General features: G+C 43.7%; 1 protein-coding gene across 1 annotated transcript in view; it reads left to right on the top strand.

The window, feature by feature from the left end:
- The window catches only part of LSAMP (limbic system associated membrane protein), a 304,842-nt gene that overhangs the window by 190,560 nt on the left and 95,735 nt on the right, over positions 1-18,547 (top strand). Inside the window, exon 3 of the mRNA XM_009102560.4 lies at positions 2,973-3,098. Within this exon, the coding sequence (XP_009100808.1) occupies positions 2,973-3,098 (126 nt within the window). The remainder of the gene's footprint in view (positions 1-2,972; positions 3,099-18,547) is intronic.

Genomic DNA, 18,547 nt, shown 5'->3' with positions numbered 1-18,547 from the left:
CCCTCTTGTCTTAGCCTTTCCTTGCCTTCTGACCGAGGTGCCAGCTGAAGGGAGCCAGCCATTATATTCCTAACAGGATTTTAGTCTTGGATGTCCTTTTCACCCTCATCTGAAATAGAGGCAAGACAGTTATGACCATCTGGACACATGTTCTTCCTCTTGGGCATTTGGTAGGCATGGTCAAAACTACTTGTACTGGCTGAGTTTACTTGATCTTCTGTGAAGTAAAATGTCTTGATGGCTTTGGAGAGTGGCAGTTTATACATGTCCCAGCTGGAGCTCTGCTGCTGCCCTGTAGTGGCTCTTGCTGCTCTCTCCTCAGCCATTTTGGCTGGCATTGCACCATTCTACTAGGACTTCACACTGGCCCACAGTTTCACCTGCTGGTCCTGCATTAATTTAGTCCTTCTTGGTTTGTTGCATGGCTTTTTTTCCTTATGCAAATGTTAACCTCTTGAGGTTATGATAATATTCCCAAAATGTGGTATGGCCACTGGTTTTACTCCTGGGCTCTCCTTACCGAGGTTTGCCAATGCACCATGGAGAAATTGTGTTGAGGATGCTCCAAAGTCACAGACAGTCCTTGTGTCCCCTGACAGAACACCTGGGCCACAACTTTTGCATAAAGAGCTGCCTCTAAAGTTCTTTCCCAGACTAAGATCCTCTGTCCCGTCCTGTGCATGTTGGTCTTCTCTCAGGTCTGAGGTGGCCCTCCAAGTTGCTTTGTTCCCAGTAAGTAAGAGTAGCAGTTTGGATTTTGGCACCAGAACTTTCAGGGCTCTGCCAGCCTGCAAATCTGCTAGCTGGAACAATGGGCAGGTCTGTCCTGAGCCATAGAACAGGATGTTCCCCTGGAACATCCTTTTCCTTCTCACTGGAAAAGAAAGGAAATGAGTTTTCTGTATCTCCGGGGACAAGTTTCCATCTTCTCTCTGAGGAGCCCTTTTTGAAAGTAAAAGCTTTCCCCTTATTTTGAGTCAGAATTTTCCCTACATTGCAGCTCATGTTAGCTGCTTTTCAGTGTTCACTGTGCACCTCTGAGAAAAGCCAGCCTCTGTCTTTTCTGCTCATTTCCACTCACTTTTTTAAGAGAGCAATAAGATCTCCCTCAGCCTTCTCTTCTTCAGACTGAACAGACCCATCTCTCTTAGGTTCTCCAATCTTGGGAGCCTTCCAGTGGACTTGCTCCCATGTGTCTATGTCCTTCTTGTTCTGGGGAGCCCAAAACTGATCTAATGCCTGAGATGCTGTCTAATAAGCACCATGTAAAGGGTTTTAGACACTTCCTTCCACCTGGGGGGTTTTACTCTTGCTAATACAACCCAGGACGCTTGGTCTTTGCTGCAAGGGCATACTGCTAACTCACGCTGAACCTGAAGGACCCCCATGTGTGACTGCTTGAGCCTAGAACTTTTTCCCTTCCAGAAAATATCAAGGTGGCTGGTCCCTAAAGAGGGACTGTTATTGTAAGGCTTATTCTACCTGTCTAAAGCAGTATTGCCTCTTCTTAATCAAGTAATTGGTAACAACCACCAAGGAACAAGAGTGATACTGTTATATCCTCTGATCCTTACATTTGAGCTAGTTCACCATCCAGAGCTGGGTACATGCCAGCCACTGCTTTGCAATTCTTTTCCTCTCCTTTCCCACCTGTCTTTCTTAGAAAGCCTGTATCCGAGTTACAGGCCAGTCCTAAGAGCTGTTTCACCCAACTCTGTCATCCCAAAGGTTTTTCATTGTGAATGAAATCCCAATGGTTCCCTCTGTAAATCTATGTGAACATCTGATTCCGTTTTTCCACCATGATGCTTGCACTGGTACACAGGCATTTGAGGTGGGCCCCCAGCTGTCCTGTTTTCACAGTGCCCTTCCTTCATGGGGCTCCCATGGCCATAGATACTCACACATTGTCCATGAATTTGGGGCCTGCAGAGAGGGGCTAATAAGCTGTGGGCTGTAAACAACATTCCTGTGAATCCAGCAAAACAGCTGGAAGTAGTGAGTTGCTCTCTTCAGGCTTCATTTCCTTTTCCCCACCTAGCTTATAGGCAGTCTTGCCTCAAAAGGACCATCAGCCACTCCTGCTAGGAAGGGGGAAGGGGAAGCTGCTGTCTGTTTACTTTGTGGTAAGCAAAGCAGAAAATTATGTTGTTTCATTCCTCGCTACACACAAATTTGGAAGCTGAAAATATATTAAAAAAAAAAACAAACTAGAGGATTCCTTTTTAGTGAAAATCCCTCACCACCTGACATGGGGTGTGGAGCATGGAAGCAAGACATGAGTGTGAGAGAGGAAAGACTGCAACAGATGGCACACTCCACACCTGGAAGTTCCTTTTCTGGTCTCAGTTCATGGTCACTCTGGTGCCATGACACAAACTCAGCTTGGAAAGTTTTTAAGGATCTTGAATGTCCAAGTCATGGCTGATCTTGTGAATCGTAAAGATTCTACTGTGCCTTTGGTGCTTTGCCATGTGTGTTGCAGTCATAAGCTGCCTACTGCAGGTAGCCAATGGGGGATCCCTCTTGGCTGAAAGGTGTCACAGAAACCAGTAACTAATACACCCTTTGAGTCAGTGCCTTGAAGCCTGGCATCCTGCAGGACTCCATCTGGGACTCCCAGGAGTGTAAAATTAGCTGGGATGATACTTTGAGCCTGCTGATCCCTTCCATGCAGCTTTGAGGGAGGCAGGCAAGTTCTGAGAGGTCATTTTATGAAGAGCCCCAAACTTGTCCAAACACAAAGCATTGCAGTTGCAGCACAAGCCATTTCTAGCTGTAGACCCTTGAAATACAATCTGCACACCAGTACATACCACTCTGATGTAATTTCAGAAACGCAGCTAGTAGTGAGAGGGGTGCAGCCTGTGAGGTGAGTTTGTGGCTGGCTCTGGTTTATAGGTAGGTAGAGGATTAAGCTGCCCTCCATAATTCTGCTTATAACAAGGTCAAACTTTCTTTTGTCTTCACAGTTCCACCAAAGATCTCCAATATCTCCTCGGACATCACCGTGAATGAGGGCAGCAATGTGACCCTGGTTTGCATGGCAAATGGGCGTCCTGAGCCTGTTATCACCTGGAGGCACCTCACTCCTACAGGTAAGAAATCCAACTGGATTCTATTTGTGAACTGTACAGTAGTTCTTTCTCTTCCAGCATCAAAGAAAATTTCAGTAGCAATATAGGCAGCTATAGAAAAGTGGCAAGAATCTTAAATGTACTTCAGGCTTGTTTTGCAGTATGAATTCCCAGACACAATAACCAGGTTTTCCAAGTGAACAAATGAAATTACTTCAATAGGTGCTCTGCAGAATTGGACCTGTAATTCTATTTAGCTTAGGTCTTCATCTAGTTGTCCCAGTCTCTACTGCTGGTAATGCACAGCACAGTGGTGGAGATGAAATGCTGCTGGTGCTAGACAGAGGGAAAAGGATTTCTGTTGAGACACTGCATAAAAGTGGTTCTTTCTGAAAACCATGGGATTTGCTTCCTACTGATTTGCCTTAAAAGGGAGAAGCAAACAGTGGCCCAGTTTATTTCATACTGCTCTCCACTTTGGCAGAAAGCCAGAAGTCTTGTGTCTTCTGAGGTAAGTAAAGAAGGCAATTGATCTTAAAGATGAGTGAAGAGCAGGATGGTAACAGAATAAAGGAGAACTCACCATCTTTGTTCTGCTATCTGACTGTGCCCTCCATGCTCAAGGGTGTGGAAGGTTGGGAGGAGAATGTCTTTTTAGTAGGAGAATCTGTAGGGTTAGCAGGTTAGCCAGCTTGGGTTGCAAGGAAACCTTCAAACCCTAAAGATTTAACAGTAGGAAGAGAACAAGAGGTAGGTTTCTATCCTTCCATATCATGTCCTTGGAGAAGAGAAAAACTCTTTAGCTGATTTCTTTTCCTGTCAGATACTCTTTAATCTAAAATGCATGGGGGAAACATTGATTAGCCCCATATGAATGATCTTCTGTGATACTCTCATATATGTAAAGGGTTAAAGAGGATTTGAGGAAGACGGAGAGCAAACATTCTGCATGTGCTACAGATAGTCCAGCTTTCTACTGCAGTTCAACAGCCAGAAAAGGGAAGAAAAGCCAGAAAGTGTTGCAGAAAGAAAGTTGGAGAAAGGTAGAATGACACATTGGAACAGAGCTTAATCTAAGGGCTACATCCAGAACCCACTGGATGTGGAGCCTGTGGTTGACATTGGGGTTACTTAAATTTCCTGTCTTGTCTCTTCAGCCAAACCAAAGTTCTCCTGAGCTTTCATGTATATGAAAGCTAGATATGCAGTCTGTATTTCTGGCCCATTTCTTGCAATGCCAAGAGAAAAAAGATGGGGAAAGCCTGCCAAGAAGAGGTGAGAGCAGGGCCAATTAGGGGAGCACTAGTCATCTGTGGGTATTATCATCAATACCTGACTTTTCTGTTGTTTTTTTTCAGAATTAAGTATGACGGTGCCATTTGCATTCATAGGAGAAGAGAACTTATTTTTTTTCATCTTTAATTATGTATATAGAATCTTCTTGCTCTGGTATTTTTGCTCTTAAGGTTTACTTCATATCAAATCTTCCATGTTACTGCTGCATCAGTCTTTCATTCTCTTTCTTGTATCCAACTAAAAGATACTTTCTATCTACTCTGTGAGCACAGCCTAAAACTGAGTTAAGGGCGTTAAATCTTCACGAAATCTAAGACCTGGTACACATGAGATGCTTTCTTCAGAGCAGTGAGAAGATTCTTGTCCTGACTCATCATTTTGGCCGTTGCTGCTTTGTGGGAGGTTTTTTTCATTTGTACCACCTATTTCACTGTATCAGACACAGATTTTTTTTATTCCCTTTTCTACAAAAGTCTCCACATAACAAATCCTCACTCTGGCTACCCCCTCTGGTTAGCAACACAACTGAAGAATCTCATCCCTACTCTGACCGTGGCGACAGTTTTCTTGCCTTTGTTGTTCAGTTTGCCAGCATGTCCCTTCACATTTTTTCTCCCATGCTGTGTGTCTCAGAGGTGTTGCCCTGTTAGCATCCCTCAGCACCATCTCACTGACTCCTTTCCAATTCCTCCTCAGTCCTCCTCCCTACAGTGAAGCCTGCCAAGCACCTCCTATGTAACAAACTAGAGGTTATGATGAAGGGCAGGCAGTCCTCAGTCTGTCACCTCCATGTGTTACTGATTGTGGTGCTTTCTTTTTCCCCATCTGAACCCATCTGCTGTCTTTTACAGATACAGAGGAACTGCTTTCAGGCAGACATCAGGTCTTTGAGCAGCATAAAGCCCAGTAAGACACTTGTCTCAAAACGGGAGGCAGAAGGGCTTCTTTTAAATGTTTTCCTTGAGGTTGACAATTAATATAAATTCCAAATCCCTTCCAGAGCTGCTGCAGTTGGAAACGTGTCTTATCTTGGAATCTCCCTTTTCCAGAACTGCAAGGCATTTTGGCTCCATTTATGCGAGTTTTGAAGACATCTGCTATGCATCAAAGAGCTATTTTAGATCATTGTAAAGGTTTCTAAAATATATCTCTCTCCTTCAATTTTTTTCATGGTTAAACTTGCGACTGCAGAACTGGAAGAAAGTGTGTTATTGAGCTTGTGTGGGAGGTTTTGAATGGCCAGGTAGTGAAATTAAACCCGTATCAGGGGGTGAGAGGGCCACATTACTTTTTCTTTGTGCACTCTCCTCAAAGGAATTCATTATCAACTTTGTCTGCCGTTTCTTTCATTCATTGAATTCATCAATAGAGTTTGTTGGCTAATTACCTGAGTTAGGATCACAGAAATTATTGTATTCTTGTTGGCTGGGAAGTGGAAGATACAAATGCAAAGAGAAGGCAGTGTTGGTACTTAGGCAGAGAAGGTAGGGATGCACGTGATAGTTCATTTAAATGCTGCAATCATAGCTTACTTATCTGCCTATCTGGGAAGCTAAAAAAAAAAATAAATTATAAATTGCTGTGTTGTTTCCTGTTCTGATTCTTCAGTGAGCAGTTGAACCAGACATTTTTCTCACTTCAGCTATAAGTCCTGATCCTCTCAAGCAGCCCACAGGAAAAAGCCTCTCCTAACCCTGTGAGAAAGCTAAAGGGTGACTGAGGTTGATGACTGTAGCACTGACACCTGGGAGGAAGGCAGGTAAGGGTAAAAATACATTAATAATTCAATGGCAAAAGACAATACAGATCAGCTTTAATTTGATGAAAGAAGGAATGACATTCCTTGGAACAATGCTAATCCTCGCTCTCCTCTTACATTCCTCTTCAGATGACTGGCAGGTTGTATTTTAACAGAGCAGGTGGAGAGAGTCACTGAGACCCTACTCTTTTTCACCTGAGAGGCCATTATTCTGTAGGACATTGGCAACCTGTTCTGAGTACTTGTGGATAATTTAACAGGCATTATCTGGGAGCACAAACAGCTTCATTAGTTCTTCTCCTCCAGCCAGGAGAGCTCTTTTCTGGGATCTCTGACCTACACCTTCCAGCAGTAGGCCAGCAGATCCCTCCCTGCTCCTATTCTGATTCCTGTTCCTATGATTCAGGACACAGCTGCAGGCTTGTTAAGCCTGCCATACCTGATGACTTTTGCCACCCTGGTTTGTGATGGTAAGCCATGGCAAAGTCCACAAAACTGAAGATCTGAACTGGATTTGTCAGGAAATTGTGAAGTGTTCAGTTAGAGTGGGGGTGAGTATTGATGGTGTCTTATGCAAGTCTGCATGAATTAGCAGTTGTCAGCATTAGGAATACTTCACTAGAGAACACTCCATAGTCTTATCTCTTGAAAGGGACAAAACCCAGATTATTTGTACCAAGAGTGGATGGTACCCTATTGTTTTATTCTCCTTTATATTAGCTCATAACCTGCCTAATCCATGCCCCACAAAGGTATAGATTATTTTTTGTCACTGAATGCAATAATCTCAAATATCCCATAGCTGCACCACATCCTGGATGAAGTCCGGACACAGGACCATTTATCACTTATCACACCTACATGGTCTGTGAGGGACACCACAGGCAGCCTACCCGTCTGTGGGTAGTTATGTTAGAAGGAGCTCTGTTTCCCCTGTACCTTGCACCAGGATAACAACTAACACAGCCAAGAAAAGACTCCAGTGAAATAGTTCAGAGATGGTAGCCAATGCCTGCTTTCAAGCCCATCTTAGTTTTACTTCACATCTCTACTGACTTATGTTTATTCAGGCTAATGTGTCTTCTTCCTGCCTGCAAGCTGCTGAGATCACAGTCCAGAGTATAATTTATCATTTCTCATCTCTATGTCTTATTCAGAGCCAAGCTAGATGCCTGGTTGACTGAAAAAGAGCTTTCTGGGAAAAAGAAAAATTAATGTACATTCATATCCTTACCAATAAACTCTCAAGGGAAGCCCTAAAGAAGCGGCTTCTCATGCATTGGTTTGCAGCAATATGAACACAGAGAGTTGTTGCAAGGTCTCAGGATTACCAGAGATCTCACTGCCAATCCTTTTGCTGTGCATGGGCAGGCAAATGCAGAAGAAAAAGCCATCTCCTGTCCTGAGAAGCTTGTACTTGAGAGCTCACAAGAGCAGTACCATTCTTGTTTCTGCTTCTTTGCCACAAAGCATCAGTGATTGAAACCTTCCCAAGGGCCTTGCTTGGGGGTGCTCTGGCAAGTGCCTTTAGCGCCCATGCTGATGGCAGCCTGAGAGCTGGTGACAGGAAGACAAAGCTATATTGACTAAATTTGAGGAATTGAGTTACCAGCTGAGGAACAAGCAATTCCCTTTTCCTAGAGAAGCTACAGAGTATGAAACCTGTATAAAGGCACTAGGTATCCCATTCTGGATCCAACTTCCTTGGCCTCAGCCCAGCAAGGCCACTTGATGGGCCAGAAAACACTCTGGATTCATCCAAAATCTAAAGAAACCCACTTTGGCTCAGAAAAAGAGCTTAGTTATTACAGTGGTAATCACAGCATAAGAAGAACCAGTCTAGTGCAAAGCAGATAAGTATTGATTGCAACACCCAAGTTTCATGTCACAGCATAAAATGAAAGGAGATGAGAAGACTTGTCAAATATGCCAGTCTGATTCTCCCTAGAGGGTGCTAGAAATTCACATTGAGTCTTAGGGAATTTACCGTAGCCTGGGAAGTTTAGGAGGGATAGAGAATACAGAAATGTGCCTGCATGCCCTGTGTAATTGAGATGGTATACATATAATATGTTTATAAACAGCTGTAAAACTCATTGCCATGGAAAGTTATTTAAAGATGAGAACTTGGCAAGACTCAACCAGCTAGTGTATTCCTGAGGATAATGTGAACAAATCTGGATATTCTTGTTATTTACAATAAAATATTGAAAAGGATGTTAAATTTCATGCTTTGGGGTTCAGAGATCAGGATAAAACCTAAAGTGAAAGAGGCAGATGATCTCACACCCCCGCTCACTTGTGTATTTTCCTTCAGTGCATGCCAGTCTCCTTGTAGAGCTGAGCATTGAAGCAAGCAGAGACAGAGAGCTTTCTGAAGGCTTGAGTTAAGGCCATGTTGGTCACAATAGGCAACTTTGATCATTATGTCCTGTGTTTGCTTGCTTCTCATTGCTGCCTAAGTCCAAAGCCTTGTTGCTTCACTTTGTGTTGCACAGGAGAACCCAGTTTATGCCCAAAGAAAGTAACAAGCAGAAAACCCTCAGCCAGAGTCACCGCAAGTCAGCCCTGTGGTCAGTAGGTAGTGGTGGGGAGCAGATTTTCTGGTTATCTGAAGCATTTGGATTTAAGCCATCTTTCTGCTGCTCTCCTAAAACCTTAGTAAAACAGTGGTAGAGAAAAGCAGCCTTGTTTTGGGAGGCATGGGGTGGGGTTTTTGTTTGGATTTGGTGGGGTTTTGTGGCATTACCGTTCCAGTTCTTATTTCACAACCTTCTCCCCATGAAACTGTCTCAGGAAACTTGAGGTTTACAAGGTACTTGTTAAACAAAACAACTGAGGCAACTGATGATTTTTTAAACAGATCTCATTTTTCTTCCATTTTTTTTCCCTTCTTTCATGTTCAAAATACTTTCTGGTAAAACATCTTCCACAGAGACCTTTCACTTTACTTCTACTACACTCCCAGTTTGTTTTAGCACTCTTTCTGATATGTCTTTTTCTTTTGATTTAGACTTCATCTTATCCAATATGTAGGGAAAAAAAAAAAAAAAAAGGGAAGAGGATGCTGGCTCATAAAGAGCCTGGGAAACAAGCCAAACTTTCAACTTTTTCAGGTCTTTTCCAGAAGGCATCTTAAGTTGTTTCAACCTCTATTTGCTTCCCACTAACACTTTCTCCAAATTTCTTATATTTTTAGAGGTCTGTTTTTCCTAGGGCCCACAAGCTAGATCCACATTGCCTCCTTCCTTACCTTTTAGAGACTTAAGTTTTGATGGTTTTCTCCCAGCACACTTTATCTTCTTCCTTCTATGTCCAGCAACATATGCACTGCACAGAGATCCTTCCTCTTGTAATCACCTTGCAATAATGCCCCATTCTATTGCTGTGGGCTGTAATGATATTTCAGTACAAACACTGTTTATACATGAAATGTTCATTTTTTTAACAGCTTTGATTTCTCTCTGCTATCCCAGGGCAGAGAGGAAGAGTAAGGCCTCATGAGTATTTTGGTATTTCTAGGGAAATAGACAAATAAAGCTGTTGTGAGGAGGAAATTCACCCTGCTGCCTTACAGCAGTGGTTGGAGAGGAACATGTGGAGTCTTCTGGTCAGTACTTGTCTGCTCCACCTCTGGCAAGGTTTTCTGTGCTGCTGGCAAGATGTGGCAGTTTTGTACCAAGTTAGTTGCCTTCCTGCCACATAAAAATGTTGCTCCTTGTAGCAAGTTGGAGTCTGGTGGAGTTGCCTCCTTTTTATCTTCTCCCAGATGGGTACCAATTCTAGTCGGTCACGCTGTTAAAGTCTTTCCCATGGCATTTTAAAGGCTGAGCTGGATTGTGTCCATATGAAAACTTTCCTCCACCTACAGAAAAGCAGCATTTTTCTAGTTCACTGCATGCTCTAATATTACTGTCTTTGCAGTGCTGTGCCTCTACCCTCAAACTTAGTGATACTCAGTGGGGACACTCCTGTTTAGCTGGGGCATCCAGGAACAGCTAGCTGCTTTTCCTCCCCTACCTTCTTGAGCCAATCTTGAAGGATCCCAGAGGGCTGAGATGTGGGAGTGAAAACTGAGCACCCCAGAAGATGAGTATTCAAAATCTCCCATAATTAATGAGGACAGGAAAAGAAATCTCCATGTGCTTTCACAAGCAGGATCACAACAGCAGCTTAATGAACTTTCCATTTCTCCATCATTCCTACCCATTCCACAGACCCATTAAAATAAAGGGACTTTTCTGTTCTGACTAGGAGAAAAAGAGGAGAGGTCTCCTAGGCCTGCCCTTCTGAGACTGGTAGATGCAGTCCATGTGGCTGCCTTCCCTACCAGCCTTCCTCATTCTCCAAACACCATTTAGCACTTGGTAATCAACTGCAGTAAAACAGTGTCTGAGGAGAGGGTTACTGAGTGCAGGACGCTGATGAGGTGTGGATGTGTGTATTGCTGTGTCTCCCTCTAGTGATCTGAACTCACAAGTCTGCATTGGGTCCTTTGTGCTTGGAGCTGCTGGTTTGGGGACAGAGCTTCCCTGGATTCACCAGAGTAAAAGGTGTGTATTTTAGGGCTGGGTCCCATTCCCCCTGCCATCTGGAGGTCATAGTCCCCATTGGCAGCTCTGTGTTTGCTGCTCAAGTTCACATCTGGAAATTTAAATGTGCATGTAAAGATACATATAGGTTGACTGTGATTTAAAGAGAGAAAAAATTAATAGCATGTTAAATGGAATAGTTTCAATTCAAACATCCTTAAGAAAGCTAGACTTAAGAAGAAAATGAGGAGGCTGCAATTTTTTCCCTTGTAGCTGTAATCTATATGTAGTTTCACTTAAGGCAAGCATATTTTTCACTCTCTCTTCACAGTAGGAGAGAGACACACTAATAAAAAGGGAAAGTTAAGGTAGTAGCTTATGATTGGTCCATGATTTTTTGGGTTTTTTTTGGTTTTTTTTCTATTTAAAGGAAGAGGCCACCATTTTGTTATTATGCTGCTATGTGACTACAACTGATCCCAGGGGCTGCACTGACTTCAGTGTGTGATATATTCTGCACTGGAGCCAGATCTAGTGTCTCATCTCAGGACCACAGTGAGCATGGATGACAGCATCTACTGCAGCACACGGGTCCTGCCAGGACGGGATGTTTGGAGGGAGTTTCCCTCCAGACAGCCCCAAAGCCTTCATCCCTTCAAGCATCTCTTGCACAAATATCCTGCTGTCTCTTGCCTCTGTCTCCACCTCCACACCAATCCCAATCGTGAAGCTGCTTATAAATTCCAGCTCTAGAGATAGCTGGAAAATAGTGTGTGAGAGAAGAGCAGGGTGTAGGGAAAAGCAAATTATTTGCAAGAGTCTCCTGCATATGTAGATAACCTAGGGCAAAGAGAAAGCCAGCTTTAGGGGCAAGATATCCTGAGACTGCTTCAGCAAGGTCAGGTGTTACTCAGCCTCCTGCAGTGTGGAGCTTTTCTCCCAGGCCTGAATACAGTTGTAGTGGAAGTGGGAGTCTCCCAGCTGAAGGCACTGAGCTATTTTGGTAACGCCAGGCTGTGACAGACCCTGGTGTTGTGAACACTTGTGCTGTTTGCTTCGTCAGCCTCCCTTCTGAGCCTTTCAGAAATATGTCTTCACAACATCCCTCCCTTTCCTGTCTGAAGAAAAGTGTGAGAGACTGGAAACACGATTCAGGGGGTTGTTTTTTTCTTAGGAGGTGCATGTACAAAAGGATTGTTCTTATTTCTTCTTCATATCCTCTTTTCTTTTGGAACAGCACCTGAAAAATACGAGTCTTCTGATGTACTCTGTATTTTTTCATGCACTGGCTGAGCAAATCATCCTTTCTCGTAAACTCGCAGTGTTACTGCGGCAGAGGAGCAGAGCAGAGGGGCTGGGAGGGGATGGGGAGTGCAGGCCCATCCAGGGGAGCAAGAGGTGTGATCTGATCCAGCCTTTGAATTTCACACCCCGTTTGGAGTGACTCAAGCCATTGGAAAGATGAGCGTATCCTGTGAAAGGATCAGTACAATCTGCAAGGTAAAAAAGGGTAATGCAGGTATTGATGGTCTGGAAAAGGCAGTGATCATGGGAGATTTCATTTGTATTGGCTGAGGGCAGTGGCAGATTGGAAGGGTCATGGAATGAGGACAGGACCATATTTATGGCGCTATATAGCACATTCAAAGAGCCCACCCCTTGCCTGGGCTTGTATCCCAGAAAAGGCACTGGTGGGAAATAAGATTGCTGCAGTCTAGGGAAGGCAAAAGGAGAGCGATGCAGTCTCCCAGGGGCTCCTTAGGCTGCTCATAAGGATTCCTATGGTCACTGCCCTGTTGCATGTGCCTGTTTGAGAACTGCTGGCAGGATCATCCTAATTACGAGCACTGTAATGCTGGCCATATGTCACTGACACCCTCCTTACCTGCTGTGCAGCCTGTAGATTTGTAAAAGCTGCATGAGTGTGCAGGTGCACACTGCAGCATGCATTAGTTGTGAGCACTTGACTGTGTGTTTATTTGTGTGCTCACCATGCTGGTGTCTGTCCATGCAGTTTGCTGCACAGATATGCTTTTGTGAAGCATAGCAGTAAGCATGAAAAGTAAAGCAGAGCACCTGCCATGGTTCTGTACACACCTGTCCAATCCCTGGCTGTACATGCTAAACTACAGCTGCATGACAGGGTCAAAGATTTAGTATTTTTAGAGTCAATCATGATAGGAGACAAAATTTCAGAAGTTCCCCGAACTGCAGAAGCTCAGGTCAGACTCCAAACTCTCCAACTCCAGCCTCTCTCTGACATGCTCGCTTTTATCTACTGCATTTATCTCTGCTGTACTTGGGCATCTTCCAAGCAAATAAATAATTGGATCCTGCTTCTGTCTCCCCTTCTGCCCAAGGGACTTAAAGTTAAATTGTGCTGACTGTTGGGCTTTGGGTATGTGGTGGGTTGACCTTGGCTGGATGCCAGACATCCACCAAGCCGCTCTATTGCTCTACCTCCTCAGCAGGATGGGGCATGGGAAAAAAATAAGATAGAAAAAACTCATGGGTCAAGAAAAGGCAGTTTGAGAAAGCAAAAGCAAAGGCCACTCACAGAAGCAAAGGAAAACAAAATATTTATTTTTACCCTCTAATTGTCACCAGCAGGCAATCTTCAGCCACTTCTCAGGAAGCTGGGCTTTAGTGCATGTAGTGGTTACTTCAAAAGACAAAGATCATAATAATGAATGCCCCCACCCCTTTCTCTTGGCATTATTGCTGGGAAAATGCCTAATGGTGTGGAATATTCCTTTGGTCAGTTTGGGTCAGATGTCCTGGCTGTGTCCCCTTCTGAGGTCTCACTCATCCTCAGCCAGCTGGTGAGGGGGAAATGTTGAGACAGCCTTGATGCTGTGCCAGCACCCCTCAGCAGTACAAAATACCAGTGTGTTACCAACACCTTTCTATCTCCCAGTGCAAAGCACAGCGCTCTGAGGTCTGCTGCTGGGGAAATAAACTCCATCTCAGCCAAACCCACTACAGGGGAGAGGCTGCTGTGACAGAAGGAACTCAGGGCACATAAAGGTACATGGTCCTTGTGCTGTGAAATTCAGTGACCCCATTTCCTGTGGGGAGATCTGCAACCATTTGACTGCTATGAGGAGTATTCCTTGTGGCTCTTGGGAGCTCTCCAGGGAATGACACAGGGATACCCATGTTCCCTAGATATTTCTTCAGCAAGCTTCACGTGAGATGCCTGGAGCTGCATGTACCATAACTTGAGTGAAATACAGACCCATGAAGAGGCAAGTCACTCCTTGCAAGAGGCTGGGATGGGTCTTGGGAGTCCATGCACAGAGCAGAGCCTGTAAGGGACTTGGGAACAAAGAAAAGTCACATTTGCTGTGCAGCTTCTCCTGCATGAGACTCAGAGAAAATGAGGGAAGGAGACTGTTAACTTGAACAGACAAAAGTAATTAGAGGACTAAAATAATAGATTAATGAGCAGGCATGTCAGGGGAACTTATTAATTATCAGTAGAGGATTTCCTTCAGTGTGCAGCCTGGCCGAGGGCATGCAAGATAGCAACTAAAACTCAAGTCCCATTTAAGGGAGTTGCTAAGGAATTAGCAGCACTGGGTGTCTGGAGAGCGATAGCAGAGGTTGACTTAAATGCTTCCTTTGAATCTTGTGTTCTCTGTGGCTCAGGTAATGGCTGGGGATGAGGGGGATCTGGGAAACACTAGATTGTATCTAACCAATGTTAATAATGGCTCAATAAAAATGCTCTGATAAGAACACATTAAAGTTGCACCGTTAAGCACTCACAAGCCTGGTAAGGTTAGATATAAGGTTACAGATGCAACCTTAACTCTTCTCCTGCTGAGTGTACCTTAGCAGGCAGCCTCTAATTAAGGGGCATTGGGCTATTCCTCAAGTAATGTATCATAACATCACTTAATGCTCTCTTTGGCTTTGTACAGGTGCACACAGTGTCTCATAATATTGTGGGTTTGTCAGTGTGTGCCTGATGAAAAAGAGTCCATTTTAATTGTGGCACTGAGCATACTGCATTAGTTGTACGGGAACAAAGCTTGGTGGTTTAGAACATGAGGTCCATTTAGACTGTTCAGATGCAGGGCAATCCACCACCCATTCTCTCAGGTCAACATTTCACATGTCAGAAAGCTGTAGTCATGGAAGATGTTGACATTAGTTGTGTTGAAAATGGAGCTTTCCTTTCTAAGGAGTGATTTCTGCTCCTTTAGCTCAAAGTATGGTGGGTTTTTTTTCCTTTCTGAAGCACTCAGACTGTTCACATGGTGAGGTAGTAGTCTGTCCCATCAGACTGTGCCACAAAATAATGCCTTTCATCTATCACCAAGGAGGTAGTGTTATATACATCAGCGTGTTTTCCATTCAACATTCCTACATTTACAATTGCAAGTCTTATTGCATGTACTAAGGTTGTGATATAATGGGAAAAAGATAAAATGTAAAGGGCAAATTTGTTCTTGGGGAGCATTGCAGAAGTGAACGGATTCAGTGGTTTTAAACTAGACATCGTAGGTCTAACATCCTTGCTTAACAGCAGTGCTGAGTTTTTAAGCCTGCCCATTGCACACAAAGTTCTTTGAGAAGAAGCCATACCTTCTGCTGTGTAAGTCCTCGAGCAAAAACCTGTCCTTCCCTGCATGCACCTACTGCAGTAGCCTGAGATTTCTCAGAAGTCATCATCCATGTGTTCAGCAAACATGATCTGCAATACTCCTGTTATCCCACTGTATCCCACTCCTCCTCTTTGCAGCTGTGTAGGGAGGCCTGCTTTGGTTGCATTTGGAGTGAATAGTCAGTATTGTTGGACTATGAGTTTTTTCAAATCTGTTGGGCATCATGTGAGCTGGGGTGAAAATTTGCATGTGAGTTTGAGAGCATCTAAAGCAGTTCAGATGCCCTGAGCTTTATTTATTGCATTTTGGATCACTATCTAAAGAACAGATGGGGATGGCAAAGGCAAGGGCAGCAATTTTAGCAGCAGCTAGCGATCTGTAGATATTTTTAAAGGTTTCCAAATGTGTTTTGTCTGTCCTCAGCAAGACACAATTGTGCTGTGAGAGCTGTCGCTTAGAGGGAGGTGCAGGCTGGTCAGAGTGGAGCAGAAGCTCATCAAGAGTGTTACATGTGAAAAAGAAAGGTCACATAAGCCCAGGTGGCCCTTCAGGAGACAGGCTGGGTGGCCATGGGAGGAACAGATCTTATGTGCAAAGTATGAGAGAACAACTGTGAGGAGGAAAGGTAGGGAATTTCATCGAAAGTCCATAGTATGGTGAAATATGCTGATTAATTTCCACAGACCTGCACAGATCTGAAGTGAGCTAAAAATTTCCTTGCTCGGAGACTTTGGGGATCACTGAGCAGAGTTTGTTTAAAAGAAATGAGCTTCATCTGAGAGGTTTTGCAACTTGTACTAATGAGAGTCTGTCTGTCAAACTTAAGTGGCATCGAGTGGCCCAGAACAAGGGCTCTTGGGCGTTAAATGGTTCCTACCAAATACCAAGCCCATTACCACGATTGGCTGTTGTAGCCCTCTAAACGGCAAAAGTGATTAAATTGGTCATTATGAAACACTAAAGATGCATAATTATGAAAAATAAGGTTTGAGTAAGAGGAGATTTCAGCTCACTCACTGTTTTGTATCTCAAGAAGGAATCAATGTAGAAATGTTTTAAAAGCATCCAAGGGTTGCCCCTTGTCTGGCTTTCTCCTGACAGTCTGGAAATTATGAATGTGTTTGGATGTGAAGGTATTTTTCCAGTCTCTAGGCAGATATAAAAGCTGGAGACTGAATGTAATGTCCCAAGTCCCACTCTCTGCATGAATGTGTTTCATTGTCTAGTCTCTACCCTCTCTTTGCTAAGGTGAGGTCCAGTGCACAACTTCCCTTGCTAACCCTGGCACATCAAGCACTCTTGCCTTTTCTGGGAGGGAGGGAGGGAGGGATTGATTTAAATTCTCAAAGTGTCAAGCTCAGGCAGTGCTGCTGGCATGGGCACAGGTGAGTTTTCTACTCCTAGAGAATCCTCAACTGTTCCAGAGTGCTCTTCTCCATGCCATGGAGAGAGGCTTTCTAGGAGGCAGTTTAAAAAAGATGTGCTGCAAAAATTGAGTGTTAGGCTTTGGTCACTGTACACAAGAGGGCAGGGGGCACTGAGTATCCATGGAACTCTCTACAGATGGGCAAGGGAATTGAACAAAGAGTTGCAGAGCTGTCACACATTGTTAAGCATAGTGTGTTGTAGTGGTGTTGCTTCAGAGCACCCCTCAGATGTTGTTCTCCAATTAAAAGGCTAGATAGCACCAGGCACGGAGCAGAAGGTAAGGTAAGCACAGGGGTTCTCTCGCCCAGCTCAGTCTACCCAGACTTCCTAACATTCTGATGTTCCTGGTTTGCACAGACCTTCAGAAGGAATAGATTATTTATTCATTCATTTTACTGTCTTTTTAGTTCTCTCCCTCTTTAGTGCTACCCAACCCTAGAAGAGTTTTATAGCCTCCTTAGAAAGAGTAATAGTGGTTCTGAGTTATGTACAGCCCCTGGGGCCCTCTGTTCTCCTTGGGCTGCTGCTTCTCACCAGGTGTGCAATTGCTGAGCCACAGAGCCAAGTCCTTGTTTCTCTTGTCGAAACTAAGCGGTCACTGGGGATGTGCTGGTATTTACATTCCATTATTCCTGTGTGAGATATGTAATGGACTAGGAGATCATACCCAAAACTCTTCTGACCATTCATCTCCCTCATCTGTCTGTCTCTGCACACCTTACTTCCTCGTGTGACAGCTGATGTTGAGTATCTTTCAGGAACTTGATTTGTTTGTAGATCAAATGCCTTTAAAAAATGATCAGACATTGCTTGGCATCAGAGTGTGTCATTTAAAGCTGTAGTTGCTTTTAAGAAAATACTCTCTGTGTGTCATTTATGGCATTATTCATATCCCAGAAGACAAGTAATGTCATCTGCATATCAATGTGAGATTGTGCGGGCCAGTAGTCTGCTGATTTGCCATATAAAGTTGTGTTTTCCTCAGTACTCCTGTGGCTGCCATAGTGAAAATAAAATGTACTGTGTCTTAAATCGAAAGCCAGCTATCTCTGCCTTTTGAAGGGGCTGCTTTCTTCACAGAGATAGAGTTGTAACACTCCTCTTGGCACCTACCTGTGCCTCCAAACTAATGCTATTCAGCCAAATCTGACCTGTCTATAAAATCTACTTCAGTTAATTTAAACAGAGTGAGATGCATCCTGAAAAGTTTCAGACCACTCTTGAGGTGCTGATAAGAGGACAGGTTGTGAAAATGATTTGATTTCAATCCATAGATGTTTTAATTTTTTTTCTAATTTTTTTCACAGCTTCTTGCAATTTACACAAACTTGCTGGCTTAAATCCACAGTTGTACAGGAAAAGATTATTCTCTGTAGGGGTGAATGTTTCCATGAATACTGTTTATGGGAATGCAAAAGTATTTCATTATTGCAGCTCTCTTTCAGAAAACACAGTGACCACTATGAAGTTTCTTGCTCACACAGTAGCTTGTGGGACTTTTTTAAAATGTCTACATTCAAATTTCTCTGAAATCATGAATAAATTTGTCTAAATTTTCCATGTTATTGGCCTAGCTTATGCTAAGTCATAAGAGGGTTGTGATCGTCATTGTCTATGAATTTGACACTATGGGTGTTTGTATCTGGACCTAGCTCATTTGAGGGTTATGTTGTCTCAGTGAAAACACTTCTTTGCAGGGGAAAAAAAAAAATAGCCCAGATGCCTTGAAGGCCTTAATTTGTGTTCAGGGACCAGTTTTTCACAAAGTTATGTACTAGAGAGCCTGCAGGAGAGAATGAGTCAAAAACTGATCTGGATTTCACATGTGGGACCTTTTCCCAG

This window comes from Serinus canaria, chromosome 1 (assembly GCF_022539315.1).
Source record: "Serinus canaria isolate serCan28SL12 chromosome 1, serCan2020, whole genome shotgun sequence".
In the NCBI taxonomy this organism is placed as follows: domain Eukaryota; kingdom Metazoa; phylum Chordata; class Aves; order Passeriformes; family Fringillidae; genus Serinus; species Serinus canaria.
The sequence above is the reverse complement of the archived record's forward strand: the minus strand, read 5'-3'. Positions and strand labels throughout refer to the sequence as shown.